Here is a 16,816-nt window from a genome sequence, read left to right as displayed (position 1 = left end):
AAGGAAATGGGAGAGGTGCTATGGACCAAGCAGGGAAGCAAAAAGTTGACAAATCAGAGCCAGACCAGAGAATGGAGGGGACTCCACTGTATCTACTGAGCCTTCCTAGCAGGTGACTTAACCTTTGGGAATGCCTCCTGGAGCCCTTTGTTTGGGGCAGTAGTGGAGCCACTTAAGAGAGTCCATGAGACAGGGCTATGAACTTGCGGGGGTATGGGCTGCTCCCAAACGAAGGCAGCTAATGACAGAGGCTGTGCTGGACATGTCTATTAGACACTCAAACATGGGTCTGTGGTGAGATGTATTAGATTGTTGGTGTTGAGAAGGCCTTTTGAGAGCCTTGGCCTAAAACTTCATTTTGCATTGAGCACCTTAAGACTCAGCAAGGTGAATGAATTGCCCAAGGTCACACATCTTAGGAGTGAGTAACAGAGCTAGCAATTGAAGAGAATCCCCCTTGCCTGCAGGACACCCACACATGCATACATGTAATAAATTCCCCATGAGCATGCACACATATGCAGGCCTATGTCAGAAGATGGCAAGTTTATGCTGTGCACTTACTAAACTACAACTAGTTCTTTTGAGACCAGAGGGGTTGGCAATCTCTGACAGTTTCCTGTAGAAAACTTACTTAAAACCCTGACTTTTTGGGCGATGCTCTTGGGAGAAAAGTCAGCTGCAGGGGTCCGTCTGGCTGCTCGTGGGCAAGTGTTCGTGCTGCCCTTGCTTCCTGCCACAATACAAAAAGCCAAGTTCATCATGGAAGTCTGCAGAGCTGCAGGTCCTAACACCGTGTGGTAGCCTTAGAGAGAACAGAGGGAAAACAGCTTTGCAAGACAGGCTAATGCCGGGACGGGGAGTAATGGAGCCAGATAACAAGCTTTTGATTTTTCTTTTGGCTTTAATTAGCCCTTTCAAGTTACAGGCAAGTTCAGGGCCAAGAGTAGAAAGGAGGAGGCCAGAAACTCTGCACTGGGCTGGGGCTGTCTCTCCAGCCAGTCTGAAAAAGGCCAGGCTGGCGTTTAATGCACAGTATCAGTTTCCTTTGATTTGGCAGATACCTGAGTTCCTTTGCTCCCACCCTCCTGTTACGATTCATCTGGAGTTGGCTCAGACCACATGTGTTTCATGCGACATCGGCCAGGCCAGGCTCTGTGTTGCCCCGATGGCACCATTTGCAAACTCAGCTCTTCCTCAACCCATTTACAAGGCTGTTGGGTTGGTTTTCTTGTTCCCTTCCTGCCTAGAGGTGGAGGATGAACAAGATGAACTCTGGAGTTCTCTCTTGTCATGGAGTCTGACACTCCCGGAAGCCCTGTGAAGTGAGAACTCAGTCCCAGATGACCTTTGTCCTGTGGTGTTTCTGTTGTAGGAAGATGGCAGAGGGCAGGGCAAGGCCCAGGAGGTTGGCTTTTAGGACTGTGTTTTGTAGGGTAAGGGGTCCCCTGTGGGTTTTATCATAGCTACAGCTCTAAAAGCTTGAAGAAGGGATTTGACTAGCAATGAATGTCGACAGTGCTCCAGGCTGTACCAGCTCTCTAAGTTAGAATGCTCTTCCCATGGAGTTCTTCAGGCTTTTCTAGCCGTTTCCACTTCCTGAGACCCACATTCTTCCCCCTGAACTCACACCTCCAGAACTCAGAGCTGGGATCCGCATAACTCCTGGGCCACCTGCCTCCTTCACAAGGTCCCAGCACCTGCTTTGGCTGTGTTCATTCGGAGGATAGGAAGGAATGGTAAGAAGAACCCCTACTACAAGGCCCCTGGTGCCAGGGAGCATCCACAGAGCACTGGGCAGGCTGAATCCTGAGGACCAGGCAGAGGGAAAAGTCTTGGGCCATGGGGGTGGAACCTGCTGACCTGCAGCCCCCAGAGAGCTCAGCGGTGTCTCAACTTCTGGTGAATCAGGGAAGGCTGGCTGTGCTCCCATTGGAGATGAGGGCTGGTTGGCCAGGAGTGGCCTCCTCGTGGGAATGTGTTGCTGTGGACATAAACGGGCCTGTCACAAATGTACATCCCTGAGTGGGCACCGGGTGTGGAGGCTGGGGAAGCAGCTGGGGCTTTCTGGTGTTGGTGGAGGGTGGGAGCAGCAGCTTCTGCCTTCACCCTCTGAGCCATGCTTTACCCCTGTCCTGGCTTTCTCCAGCCTCGGTGGAGAGAGGTCTCCCAGAACAAGTGGGTTAGTATCTGAAAGTAACTCTAAGGATCTCATGAGGACGTGGGTATGAGGGAGGTCCTAGAGGGCCTGTTAGGGCCCCAATTTGTCTTGGGACTCAGGAGACTAGAGGTCAAGCTGAGACTGATTTGCTAATGGGCACTCATGTGGTGAATGGCATTAATTTAATTTCTCAGTTTCTGTTGCTTATCCCTGGTGCCTCTCTATCCCCAGCCCCTTTTGAAGGCTGCCGTCCAGGCTCCCTGAGGTCCCCTGTCTGCAGAGCATGTGACAGACAGTAAGGCTGAGGAGCCCACACCTGTGATCTCTGTCATGTGCCAGGACCTTATGCAGGAGAAGGTGACGGCTCTCTGTCCTTCTCTGGGGGGGACCTGACACTCCTGACTTGGAGTGGGCAGCTGGCTGGAGAAGATGCTGGGTTTGACCAAGCACCTGGCATCCCAGAGTTCCCCAGGCATAGGGTTATCTATACCTTCTCTCCTTTCTTCAGCCTCCTGGGGCAACCTCATCCAACACTAATGAACTAGCACCTCTAAATAAACTAATGAATGGAGAAACATGTACGGAGCCCTAGGAAAGGGCTTGGCAATGCACTCCCTCTTAGTGGATACCAAGCATCGTGGAATGGCATCTTTCTCCAGGAGCCCACACAGTGGAAGAGAGAGATGCACACCAGCAGGTCATTATGGCCCGGGTGATGGGAACAATGGCTGTGGTCATGGGAGTGACTGTCATTCACTCCACTTCAATCTTCCCTGACTTTGGAACCGATTGAGCCATGGGTATAGGAGTCAGATAGTCTCGGCCATAGTACTGATTAGGCGGTGTGGAGAAAGGTGGCATGGAGGAGGTGCAGAAATCAGCTTCTCAATCTCCCTGTCAAGCCTTGACCTGAGTGTCCTTCAACTAGAAAATTTGGGTCCTTGGAGCAGAAACTATCATCCAGCATCACCAACTCACACCTGTCAAACCCCAGTAGTGGGAGCAGAGGGCAGAGACCTCCCGGCTGTCTGGAAATAACACACTGGAGTTTGCATGGTACCTGATGGTTAACAAGGGCTTTCTCACACCTTTTCTTCTCCCAACAGTACTGTAGGATAATGGAAGGGCAGGCATCCTCTGCAGTTGAGGGAGTGGAGGAACAGAAAACTCAAGTGTTTCACTCAAGGTCATGTAATTAGTAAACTGAAAGCTGTTCTGTATCCTAATTCTCAGCTTGGTGCTCTTCCCGTGGTGTTTCACAGGAGTGTGCTAGCGGTGTCTGGGGTGGGCAGTTCTTGGTGCAGGGACTGCCTGATATTGTAGGGCATTTGTGATCTGGGGCCCTAGAGTGCTGAGCACCAGTGGAAGTTCCCAGCCACTACAAGACTAGAAAACCTCTCACATTTCCAGAAGCCTCTCACTGAGAACCATTGCTAGACCCAGCTCCCGCCTGACTCTGGAGTTTACCCATCAGCCCTGTGTAGTCCCACAAGGGCCGCACAGACACAGGAGATGGAGCTGTTTCTTTTTAACCCAAAGCTCCCCTTCCTGCCCTGCTGTGTGCATGACTGGGTGGCGACGGAGGTCCCCTTCCACGTGCCGTTCCTTTGACTCACTGGTTTCCTAGGCATGGCAGTCCTGAGCAGGAGACAGAGGCTGCTCCCCCTTGGACTTGGGCTGGCCTCACGTTCCAGTCTGGATGGTTACTCAGGTTGGTCTGGCGCCTGAGATCCTGAAACTCCACGAAAGTAGCATCCGGAATGGCCAGGCAGGCATCCCAGGCTCCGGGGCCTGGCTTCTGCAGGTCTTCTTGGGGTGTTTTCTTTTCCCTGTCAGCAGGAAGCACAGGGCTCAGACTCGATGGGGTTGTATCCTGTTGTTTATGGCATTAGATGAGGCTTGCTCTTTCTGCTCAGCTCTTGTCCTCTCCAGACTGGGAACTCCTCCTCTTCCCCGCACCATCCCTCCTCTCTCATCTCCACTACACTTGCCACACAGACCGTGGCCCATGCCACACTCACGTCCCAATAAATGCACGCATCAAAAATCTAACACATTGGTCTGAGTGCCCACCTCTCATGGCCCATGACCCTGTACTCCAGATTTTTTATTTAGCACTGGGTGCCTGACATATCACAGCCCCAATCTTTATAGAATCAAGTCTTCCCACTCTCTCTTGGAGATGGCTCCTGTCTCAGGTATTTAGGTGAAAGGCCCACCCACCTCCCTCTTTTTGGCCAGCAGGGTTTGCAGTGAAAGTCTCATCCCAGACTAGTGTGCATGGTGCTTTGTGTGACAGGTGGCTGAGCCCTGGGCGATGTGTTGGGTTTGGCAGGAGCAAAGTTGAGGCTGGCTTCCTAGGCTGGATGTACTCTCCCAGGATGCCCACCCTGGAGGCCATCGGGTCAGCAGGGAGTGAGGCGGGACCCAGGAGTCACACAGGCTGAATTTTAATACAGATGGCTGCCAGGAGAGCTCAGCACAAAGTTAGGGTTGAAGATGTGTGGTCTCACAATACTGAGACGTGGACTGCATGTCATGAGCCCAAGCACAGTGGTGTACACACCCATAGCACACCCACGTGCACACACCCATTCTCTCTGTCCTTGATGTCTGTCCTCCTCATTGATGTCTGTCTGTTGCTTCTCTGCTTCTCTCCTCTTCTTCACTCACTCACACTCTTGGTGCACGGTCCTCTCTTAGCCTTTCTCTGTCTCCCTCTTTCTGTGACTTGTTCTCCCTCACCCCACACACTCTGCTCAGCAGCAAGTACAATGAGATTTCTCTCTCTCACACACACACACACACGCCTCATGCAGTGTGAGATAGCCCTGCCAAAATGCGAAGCCAGACCTCTTGTTCAATGGGCACGTAGACCATCCCTACTTAACAATCCAGATCTGGACTTCTGGGCCTTCCCTTCAATTCCTTTCGTCCTCATAGGGTGGCGTCTTGGCCGGGTTACTGGTCTGGGAGTCAGGATCTTTGGGTCTCAGCCAGTCCCAGCTTGTGAGATGTCCCTGGGCAAGCAGTTTCCCTTTTGCTTTGAATCACACATTTTATCTTCAAGAAGGAGATAATAAAAAAGTATCCTTTTAATAAAGAGTACGGAAGCTCATAAGGAAAGAGAAATATACAGATGTTAATAATGATAGACGCACAGGCCCTTATATTCATAGGACACTCAAACATCTTCATAGCATCATCCTGTGTCTCCTCCTTTAGTTATAATAACCACCGAAGGGGACAGAAAGGGGCATAATAATATTGCAGTGATTTCATGCTTAGAATTTTTTTTTCTTCACCAATACCTGCTTTTGAGAGATTTGGGCTGTGCTTAATGCAGATGTGATGTTTGGTATCTCAGGCCCTAGGATGTGCTCCAGTTGCCTTTATTATTATTATTTCCCCTTCCCCTTCCCCTCCCCTTCCCCCTCCCCCTCCCCCTCCCCCTCCTTCTCCTTCTCCTTCTTCTTTTGAGACAGTGTTTCACTCTTGTTGCCCAGGCTGGAGTGCAATGGCACGATCTTGGCTCACTGCAACCCCTGCCTCCCAGGTTCAAGCAATTCTCCTGCCTCAGCCTCCCGAGTAGCTGGGATTATAGGCATGCGCCACCATGACCGGCTAATTTTTGTATTTTTAGTAGAGACAGGGTTTCATCATGCTGGCCAAGCTGGTTTCAAACTCCTGACAGGTGATCCATCCACCTCAGCCTCCCTTCAATTGCCTTCCTTTCTATATAGCACAGGTTATGAATGATAAGAGAATGCATTTGGACGACAAGACATGTTTTGAGCCAGTGCTTGCTGCTGTTACCTTCACATGTCTCTTAGGTTTTGTAATGTAGAAGGGAAGGACTGCACATCACCACATCAGGCTTGTTTCTTTTATCAAGAAAGTTAGTGGAGAGAAGGAGAAAGAGACAACTGAGAGAGCTCTTCTCCATCTGGCCTCTCAATTTACATATTTTCCCTAGTGTGTGTGGCCCTATGGGCAGGAAACGGGGTCAGTGGGAGAGAAGCAGCCCACTCCCTTCCCTATTCTCTGTGTCATTACTGTGTCTCCGTCAGTGTTCCAAAATATAATGGGATTTGTTCAGCTGATTTATCCTCCACACAGGCAACATTACCCAGACCCACACCCAGACTCGAGGAGCAAGAGAGGAAGATACATGGCCATGAGAGTGGGGCTAATAAAATTTATTTCAACTAATGAGGGAATGACCTACCCCATAACTCAGCCTGGGGAGCAGGGCCACTGCTTCCCAGCACCCACCAGAAAACACACAAACTTAATCATCATGGTGTTTCTCATTTCAGTGACAGCCCTTGTGGCTGCTGAGTCTGCCTGCCGTAGACTCTGGCAGGGAGAGTGGGATTTGGGATTGATGGACTGGTGGCATGGGATTTATCTGCCCCTGACAGGTAGCCACTGGGGTTCTCTGGAGCTAAAGTACAAAAGGAGAGAGGTGGCACCCCAGTAGGTTTTGGTTGTTACCATTCGCAATGCTGAGAAACTTCCCTGGGATTTCCCATGGGTCTGGTGTTGGTTGCTAAACCAGCCCCCAGGGATAATGCCATCTGCAGAATTCCAATTCTCTTGGTAGGCTGGCCTAGAGCTCTGGCCTGTCCAGACTATTCCCAGGGCATGGCCCTGTCTACTTCTCAGAGGGAGGAACACGAGGCTCTTGGCAGCTAAGCTAATGAGGAGAAGGTCATGGGTTCAACCCCTAGGATTCTGAGCTGAAGCTTGTCTCTGGCTGCTATGCTCAGCAACCCCTAGAAGGGGTGCACTGCTAAAGCTCAGTATTGGTTACAGCCTGGCCTGCAGAATGTGTGCTTGGCTTAATGCCCTTCTCCAGGGAAAACTGGTCAATTTGGTGACATTAGTTCCCTATTAGAAGGATAGCTTGTTTTCATCATGAATGAAAGACCACTTAGATATCTGGTGGGCTTGGGCCACAGATGGTCCCAAAACACACATAGAAACTTCAAAATGAGTATTGAAAGAAGTGTTGCTTTTAGCAAATGGCTTTCATCATTCCATAGGTAGTTAAATGTTCTCATTTAATGAATATTTGCATCAAAATCCCCAGCCCCACCTCCGAAAACACAATGACTTCCTATCGTGTTTTCTGGTCTGCTCTCCTCCTTTTTGAGATGCCCAGAAGCAAAGCTCTTGGTTCTTGAGAACTGGGGCCATATGATAGTCCCCACTTATCCTTGGGAGATGCGTTCCAAGTCCCCCAGTGGATGCCTGAAACCGCAGGTAGTCCCGAACCGCATATATACTGTGTTTTTTCCCATGCATACTGTCATCATTTGGCTATGTCCCCATCCAGATCTCATCGTGAAGTCCCACATGTTGTGGGAGGGACCTGGTGGGAGGTAATTGAATCATGGGGGCAGGACTTTCCCGTGCTGTTTTCGTGATAGTGAATACGTCTTATGAGATCTGAGGATATTATAAGGGGTTGCTTCCCTGCACACGCTGTCTCTTTTTGCCTGCTGCCATCCATGTAAGACCTGTCTTGCTCCTCCTTGCCTTCTGCCATGATTGTGAGGCCTCCCCAGCTATGTGGAAATGTAAGTCCATCAAATTTTTTCTTCCAAGTCTCTGGTATGTCTCTATCAGCAAATGGACTAATACACATACATACCTATGATAAAGTTTAATTTATCAATCAGGCACAGTAAAACATTAACAGTAATATAATCATAAAATAGAACAGTTATAACAATATACTATAATAAAAGTTATGTGAACATTGTCTCCTCTGTCTCTCAAAAATCCCCTATTGTGCTCTACTCTTCTATTTTTGGGCAGTGGTTGATCTGAAGCTGCGGTAACTGAAACCATGGAAAGTGAAGCCAAGGATCGGGGGAACTACTATAATTTGTTGGGTTGTTTTTCTAACCCCAGTACACTTTTCTCTAAGCCCCTGCAATGATGTGTTTGTCTAACTGAGTTGTTGTGACTGTGGCTTGCTGGCTTTCCCTCTCTTTCTCTTACACATTCGTTTTCCCTACAATCTCATTGAAAAAGACAACAGAAAGAATCATTCTGGGATGAAGCGTTAGTAACTGAGTGTATGAGCCCTCACTCCAGCACTGTTTCCATGGCCTGTGCTCACAACCAGGGTGCAGGGGTCAACTTTCACCTATTATAGGACTTTTCTGGCTTGCTTTCAAGAGACTTCAATCTCATAGGGCCAGCGTGGGTCCTGTGTCTGAAGGTCACGTGTCTGAAGGCAGACCTTCCAGGGAGGGCTAGGAGTCATAAAAGAGAAAGTTTAGGCATTACAGTAAAGCAATCAGAGGATTGGATAGTCAGGTCTTTTTGATTTCTTCTTTGTTACAAAATCATCACTCAAGCATATGGAAATATCTTATAGAATAATAGGCTTTCTGAGGAGCTAAACCTAAGCCTACTAGAGACTCCCAGAGATATTTCTACCTCCCTGTGGACACTCTTCACTTACCTCTACCCCTGAGGAGGTAGTGTGGAGTAAACACGACGTCATCTCAAGGGGTGGATGCATTTTCTGTATTTATGAACACCTTAGGGGTCAGCCGTCATATTTGAGATATGGTTCCCAATAAGTGGGTGATCATTATCTGTCTGTACTGCAGAGCTTTACAACTGGAGCCTGCATTTAGATATGAGCTATTACAGTTCATCTGATCAATATCTCCCTTTAAAAAGAAATCCCACATGTGTAATTCACTGATTCCCCATTTCCAGTGGAGGTGTGCTATGGTCAGTCCCAGGATATGTGTATGTGTGTGCGAGCACGTGTGTGTGTGTGTGCGTGCGCAAGTGTGCATAAGTAATTAATGGGAAGAAATTTAGGGCTGCTTAACATGAAGAATATAAAGACCTTTTCTTTTCTGTATCAATAGGCAGCTCATGGGCTTCCCTTCCCTTTTTCTCCTAACTTGAATTTCTTTTCAAAACGTCATTTCTCACTTTCCTTTGGGATGCACAGACCCAGGAAAGAAAGAAGCCCAGCTTAAGTGAGTGGTCAGGGGCCTCCTTGGGAGGGGAGAGTAGGTTGCTTCCAGTTTCTGGAGATGGCAGAGCACTCATCCCTGGTGCTGGGAAAGGGAGTGGACACGTAGGCTCTTCCCTAGCAGTCCCCTGCCTTCCTCTGATCCTGGAATAGATTGTCTTTGGGACCACCCTCTAACAACCCCAGAGGAAACCCCTGCTTAGGATCAGTTTTTTAGCCGGGTGTGGTGGCTCACGCCTATAGTCTCAGCATTTTGGGAGGCCAAGGCAGGCGGATCACAAGGTCAGGAGTTCAAGACCAGCCTGGCCAACATAGTGAAACCCCTGTCTCTACTAAAAATAAAAAAATTAGCTGGGTGTAGTGGCAGGTGCCTGTAGTCCCAGCTACTTGAGAGGCTGAGGCAGGAGAATTGCTTGAACCTGGCAGGTGGAGGTTGCAGTGAGCCAAGATTGTGCCACTGCACTCCACCCTGGTAACAGAGCAGGATTCCATCTAAAAAAAAAAAAAAAAAAAAAATTCAGATTTTTTGTTTTGTTTTTTCTCTCACCAGGAATTTGGGGTTTTGGTACCTATTTTCTCAGCAACTTGATAGGTAACCAGGGGAGGCACCTCACTCTCCAGGCCCCAGTGTCCCCTTCTGTAAAATGGGGCTGTTGGATTTTATGATCCTGAGTTATTTTCCACATCTGAAATATGATGTGTGAAAGAGGGGCAGAATACTGTTTCATAAGCCAGAGAACTTGAATGTGAGTCCAAACCTCGCCTCTTCCTCAAAGTCATGCCTGCTCCCCAAGGCAGTTGGTGGCCCACTCTCTGGACTCCCCTAGGCATATAACTGAAGCAGGGCCCAGATGGCTTTGTCTACTCATGGCCCAGGTCTGCCCATCCCCACACTGGGAAAGAGGCAGTTCTTTGGGGCAGAAACTGAGACTTTTTCATCTTTATATTCTTAGGGGCTCACCTAGTGCTTGGGGCTTAGGTTTTTCATAAATGTTCTTAAGCAAATTAGTAAGTGAGGAAAAGTAAATAGCATTGTCTCCATCTAGTGCCTATTTCCCTTGCTGAACGCAGGGAGTTCCAATAGCCCAAGGAACCACAGTTTTGGTGGGAAAAGGTTGGTCTAAAGATCCAGTTGGCCCCACCATGGGTGAGCCTGGGAAAATCTCTGATGTCTTCTTACCCTATGCAATGGACAGGAGTGGGGACTTTCCAGCTGTGGAGGAGCATGAGGCTAGATGACACTTTTCCATTCAGGAAGGGCGGGAGAGCTGGTTTTCTCCCAGATGAGAGAAATCCTCTCTCTCCTGGACCACAGGAGTTGCCCACATAGCAATGGGAAGACCAGATCTGATTTTGTCTTCCATCCTGGGGCTCAGATGGCTGCTGCTGCCCCAGAGCAGCAGGGCAGGTACATAGGTGGCTGGAGGAGTTGGCTGCATGGCACATCCCTGCTGGTCACCTGGTCTGCCTCTTCAGGATCAGCTTAGGATGTTTGTAAACAGTGGATGCCTACGGTAAGAGGGCAGCCTGTGGCTATGGAAGAGACTGTGTCCCAGAGCTAAGCTAATTGGCCCACAGGGGGATGGACCTGCTGACCTTCACCTCATTAGCACTGCATTTGGGCCATTGAGCTCTGGCTTGGTTCTGACCTTTCCGTAATAAGGACTCAATGTGAGGTTTCTGCAAAGGTGGGGCAAGCCAGGGCCAGGGCTAAAACAGCTTCGCTTGGCAGAGGAGGTGCTATCAGGACTCACACCAGGGGCTGTGCAGGCTGGGGTCAGGGGAGGATTTGGGGATCGGGGCCCACCCTGCCTCATCACCTGTGGCCTTCAAGATAGATTGATGTGGCTGTCAGAGTGGGTGATAGTTGGTTCCTTAAGAGTGTGTCATTGAGGCCTAGGGTTGGGGGTGATGTCTAGAGTTCTTGGGGAGATCCCCCCACTGTTCTCCAGGTCTACCTCCTCCTCCAGCCCTTCCCAGGGAGTCTCCACAGAGACCACCAGACATTTCTGGGGTCCTTGGGCAGTGACTTTGCAGCTCTGCCCCGAGCCTGGGGAACTGCTGGAGGAAGGACACCGTCTGCATTTAAAATCCCCTTTTCATGGAGATGATAGAGCTTTTCAGAGTGCCAGTCTCTCTGCAGAGTGGGAGCAATTTCCCTGTAATTGGTAAAGTAACCGTAACTGCTCTGTCATTTGTATGTGGTGACATATAATTGCATGGTAACCTTTGCTGCGGTGCACGAGGGAAGCGCCATAAGCTATTAGATTGTAATTCGGAGTGTTGGCTCCAGCTCCCCACACCACCTCCACCACCGCCACACTGCGTGGCAGGCCCCCGGGGAGGCTGCTGTGAGGGCTCTCTGCATCCAGGTCCAGCTCAGGGTCCTGCTCCCGAGTGGGGATGCTAGGCACATGCTGTGTTCTGTAGTGTCCTCAGCTAGGAAGGGCCCTCCATGGTGATCTAGGCCAGTGCTTCTCAAACCTTAGCAAGAGGGGGTTGGAATCACCTGGAGAGGTGTGAAGATGAAGATGTCTGAGCCCCCACTCAAGACTTTTTAATTCAATATGTCTGGGGTGGAGCTCAAGAATTTGCATTTCTAATGAATAGCGCTCAATCTTCTGGATCTGAGACCATTCCCCTGCTCCTTCAGTCAGCTTTGTGATCAAATGTCTATCTGATTCTGGAAGATATTTGGGAAGAACTACCTTTGCTATTTCATCTTCACAACATTAGCCCCTTTAATCTTGATGATACCTCTGAGATAGATACCATGAACTTCCTCAAAGATGCTGAGAACTGCAGAGGACATCTGACCCATCTAATGACAACAAACAATGAGTGAACACTCCCATAGAACTGACTAAGTGCCAAACATTGTTCTGTATGTTTTAAATTATTTAATCCTCACCACAGTATGACAAAGTATGTACTATTATAATAATCCCCATTCTATAGGTAACAAATTAAGGCACAGAGAGGTTAAGTGACTTTCTCAAGGTCACATAGGATTAAGTGGCAGAGTTGATATTCAAACCTAAGCACTTTGGTTCTGGTTCAGTACTGTTAGCCACTGTGAAGCTCAGGCTTTTATTTGTCTATCTATGCAACCATCCATCCATCCATCCATCCACCCATCCACCCATCTATCCATCCATCGTATTAGCCTATTACAAGCCAGGCACTAAGCTAGGGGTACAAAGATGCATAAAACGTGGCCCCTGCCCTTGAACTCATAGTCCTTGGAGCACAGTGGATCAGCCATCTTAATTTGCACCCCATGCATTCTATGAGGACATTTGAGCCAGTGAAAAAAAGATCCAGTGTCCTCTGGATAGGGACCCAGAGAGTGTGGCCCTCTCAGGGCTTCTAGGTCTGTCCACAGGGTTGTCCAAATGGGCTCCATATAAATTCTCATGTAATGGGCCCTTATTTCCTTTCCTTGTGAGAGTAAAGTTGCTCTCTAATAAACAAGGGTTATCATAACCATGGCCGAACATTTTGTGTATTTGTGGAGTGACAGGAGGCCAGCCCCGGGCCTAGGGCACGGCTGGGCTCCTGATAATAGCAGAGTCCAGACCTGGCTCCTCTGGCTGTGGCTCTAATCTCACTGTTAATGGGGCCCAGGGGAAGGCTCAGCCAGGGCTGGAGCAAACATTCTCTTCCCCCATCACCCAGGTGCTCAGGAAGCCACATCAACCCTCGCCTGTTGAAGGCTTTCACCAATTAGCCTCCCCTTCCCGGGCCCAGGCAGCCCTGGCATCTGTTCCCTGGGGTCTGCAGGCCCTGGGGGACCCTCCATCCTCTTGCTTCAGGTACTGTAATTAGCTGGTGGTTTCAGCTCAGACCCAGCAATGCATACTGTGTTTGCAGTGCATGCTGTGTTCGAGAGGCATGCTAGGGCCACACCCTGCAGCCATTCTACCCCTGTTCCAGGCAGGATTTCTATACACAAAAAATCAACACGAAATATCTTACATTGAAGTGCTTCCCAGCTCACCAGGTGCCATCGCTCCTATAAGCTTACCCACTCTATAGCCAAGGAAAGTCAGGTTAGAAAACAGTAGGAGCAAGTTGTGCAATTGGGAAGCAGCTGAGCTGCCATTTGAACCCAAGTCCTGTGATTTTTCCACTGTTTCAATCTTAAAAATCCCTCCCCCATCACCCCAGATTCAAGGAAACAAAGAGCAGGGCCACCTCCTGCCACAGCTGGGGGACCTCAGCAATCATGAAGACCTGGATGGTGCTTGGTCAAAGGCCTCAATGGCACCTTTATCACTTGGGGCCCCAATCAGAGAGAGAGAAGCCAAGCCACGGGGAAACTTAGGGAGAAATCTGTCATTGTCCCAGATCTCGCCTGGGCTTCTTGCTGCATGAGGTTCTGCAGAGGAAGAGAGTCACAGGTCCCTGACTTTCTGGTGAGTGAATGATGTAACCAGCCAGATGTATACTCTCTTTTTGTACATGGCTGTTGATGTGCTTGTGTCGTGCCCAGCCAAGGGGAAGAATCGTATTCAGTAATCCTGACCACTCAGAAATGCAATTTTGGGAGCTGAGAGGCCTGAAGCCTCCTCAGGCTAATGAGGCCTATGTTTGTGGCAGAGGTGGGGGGGAAATGTGAAACATGGACTCCCTTTCTCCCTGCCTCAGTGTCCCCACCCTGTGCAGTGTGAACAATCATTCAGCCACATCTCCTGGGAAAATGGATCATAATGGGTGAGGTACAGAATTTGCGATGGCAGAGGTCCCTGCAGCACAGTTTAGGCCTGAGAAAGTTGGGGATGCGAACTCCTTGTGAACCAGAAGCAGGAACATTCAACAGCCATGAGGACGCCTAGCACCCCAGGCTGCCCTTGGAAGGCCTGGCAGGTTGCCGTGGTCATATCCAGCAGGCACAGGGCATCTTCTCCCCTTTGCCTGGATTTGTCCTTCCTCTCTTCTACTCCTCCCTTTAACCCTCTGCCTCCTGTCTCCTTCCCCATCTCCTTATTTAGGGAAGCATGGTAAAGATCAGACTAAATCTTGAACACTCCCTTGTAAATTTGACTCCTATAATTTTTTGTTTGTTTTTTTAGTAGAGACAGTGTTGGTCTCAAACTCCTGACCTCAGATGATCTGCCTGTCTCTGGCGGGATTACAGGCGTGAGCCACCATGCCTGGCCAATAATTTTTCTTTTTTTTTTTTTTTTTTTTAAAGGGAAGGGGAGAGAGCTGTGTTTGGCCTGGGCTGGTGGACCAGGCCACACAAGAGAGTCCAGAGGCTATCAAAGTCCTGGAGAGGACGTCTGCTCTGCACTGGCCTGCTCAGGCTTGCCCATGCTCTCCCCATTTTCGCTCTGACTGTCCCTACCCTGTAGGAAGAAGGGGAGCCGTCAGAGAGGCTTCAGATGCTCAGCAGGTCACCTTCTCTGGAGGGATAATGCCTGCCTGCACTTCTTCTGGGAGGGAGTGGAGGAGCCTGCTGGGGCCAGGTGAACGCCTGTGGCCTGGTTTCACACACTCCCTGGCAAGAGCCTGCCTGCTGTTCTCCAGATGCCCTTTCCTTTGGCCGGATTGAGGCCTTTAAAAAAGTGACACCTTGTATTTTATTTCACCCCTTTCTCTGCAAAGTCCAAAGACGTTTACAGGCACGAGTGCAATAGGCTTTATGGTAGCCCATCAAAGTGTGGGGATTGTTTCCGTCATCTTTATAGAGCAGAAAATAAAAGCACAGGAAAATGGAGTAACTCTTCTGAGACCACATAGCCCTTCCAAGACACGGTGGAAAATTCACCCCAGAGGGGTGTGTGTGAGACCCAAGCTGCTTGTGAGGAGTGCCGAGGGCTTTTCACCCGCTACTGCCAGGGTCTTCACCACTCCCCAGCACCACAGAGCCCAGCTGAGACTGTTTCAAGGGGGACCTGACGGCCCGGTATAAAAAAGAGAGATTCCACTGGAAATACAGTGAGGGAACTGGCCCCAAAGGTTTCTGACTTCTGAAATTATACTTCCTGGGGTCAGGAGCAAGCGAGTCAGGGTCAGTATCTCACAGGATATCTGGAGAATATTCTCTTTAAGGAACACTAGTAGGTGTTCCAGTCAAAATGGTTTAGCGGCTGGGTGCAGGGGCTCACACCTGTAATGCTAGCACTTTGGGAGGCTGAGGGTGGTGGCTGCTTGAGCTCAGGGGTTTGAGACCAGCCTGGGTAACATGATGAAATACTGTCTCTACAAAAAATACAAAAATTTAGCCAGGCATGGTGGCACATGCTTGTGGTCCCAGCTACTCGGGAGGCTGAGGTGGGAGGATCGCTTGAGCCTGAGAAGTCAAGGCTGCAATGAGCCATTGTCATGTCACTGCACTCCAGCCTGGGTGACAGAGTGAGACCCTGTCTCAAAAAAAAAAAAAAAAAAAAGAAAAAAGGTTCAGTGAATAAAATGTTTAGGAGAGGCTGAGATAAGGTTAAACATATTTTTTCTTAAAAATACTTTTCAGACCTTTCACATAACTAATCGTTATGAATCTCTTAGATGGTGTTAAAAGGCTTTCTAGAAATTTGCCTGCAGAGCCCTTTTGTGTAGAGCATATCAGGGACCTGGGTTTCCATGGATGGCACTTTGGGAAATGCTGGTATAGGCATGGCAGGGCCAGGGCTGCCCTTCTTCACAATGCTCTAAGAGACACAGGGAGCCTGAGGTCGGAGCTCATAAAGCACCAGCTGTGGCACATTGAGTTGAATCAGCACATTCCTTCCCCCATTGCTCCTTTCCCCAGCTGATTGCCTGCACATGCCTCTGTTGTGCTAGTGCTACTTACATGCTAATGTTTTCAGTTCCCTAGTCTACACTTTTGAGTCCTCCTGTGTGTGTCTGCTCCAGATATGGAGACCACACCCCTCTTCTGTATAGATACGAAGACCACATTCCTCTTTGTGTAAGATACGGAGACCACATCCCTCTTGTGCCTAAGCAGAGTGGCCTGGAGCCCCTGCTCATCTGGGCTGACCCAGGGCTTTTCCACGTGAGGATGATGATGATAATAATGATGGACAAAGCTCCCAAGATGGCGCTGGGAGGGGTTAGATGAGGGGCAGAGACGCACAGATTATGGGGAAAGGAGACCTGCGGATCTGTGTTTTCTGCCATGTCCCTGCACCTGCCCACTCAGGTGACTCTTCACAGGTCACCTAGTTTCTCTGGGGTGACGTTTTTCATGTAAGAAAGAGGGATTGTTACCAGATGATTCATCTCTAAGGCTTCTTCTACCTCCATAGTTTCCTGACTTAATATCTCTGCCAGTTTCCTTGACGCTCCCTTCTAATTTTTCTCTGTTTAAAATTTTCAGCTCTTAACCATTGATGATAACTTCTGTGGCCTGGACATGAATGCCCCCCTGGGAGTGTCCGACATGGTGCGTGGGATTCCCGTCTTCACGGAGGACAGGGACCGCATGACGTCTGTCATCGCATATGTCTACAAGAACCACTCTCTGGCCTTTGTGGGCACCAAAAGTGGCAAGCTGAAGAAGGTAGGAATGAGGTGCAGTCCTTTTGGTTACTGTGAAGACAGTCTGTCCCTCCTGGGCTGGACATTATCTTAACGTCTTTTTGCTACCTTGGGTGTGTGGGCAGGTGATACAGATTTGAGCTAAGGAGATACGCTGC

The 16,816-nt window shown here is 49.4% G+C and overlaps 1 protein-coding gene across 5 annotated transcripts in view; it reads left to right on the top strand.

The window, feature by feature from the left end:
• The window catches only part of PLXNA4 (plexin A4), a 527,428-nt gene that overhangs the window by 145,894 nt on the left and 364,718 nt on the right, over positions 1-16,816 (top strand). For all 5 annotated transcript variants that reach the window (XM_058426822.1, XM_032761769.2, XM_058426826.1 and 2 more), the window contains one exon: positions 16,498-16,680. In XM_058426822.1, coding sequence (XP_058282805.1) covers positions 16,498-16,680 — 183 coding nt within the window. The remainder of the gene's footprint in view (positions 1-16,497; positions 16,681-16,816) is intronic.

The sequence above is a fragment of the Hylobates moloch genome, unplaced genomic scaffold, assembly GCF_009828535.3.
Source record: "Hylobates moloch isolate HMO894 unplaced genomic scaffold, HMol_V3 SCAFFOLD_1, whole genome shotgun sequence".
Classification (NCBI taxonomy): domain Eukaryota; kingdom Metazoa; phylum Chordata; class Mammalia; order Primates; family Hylobatidae; genus Hylobates; species Hylobates moloch.
Note: the sequence above shows the minus strand (reverse complement) of the source record. Positions and strands in the feature narration are given on the sequence as shown.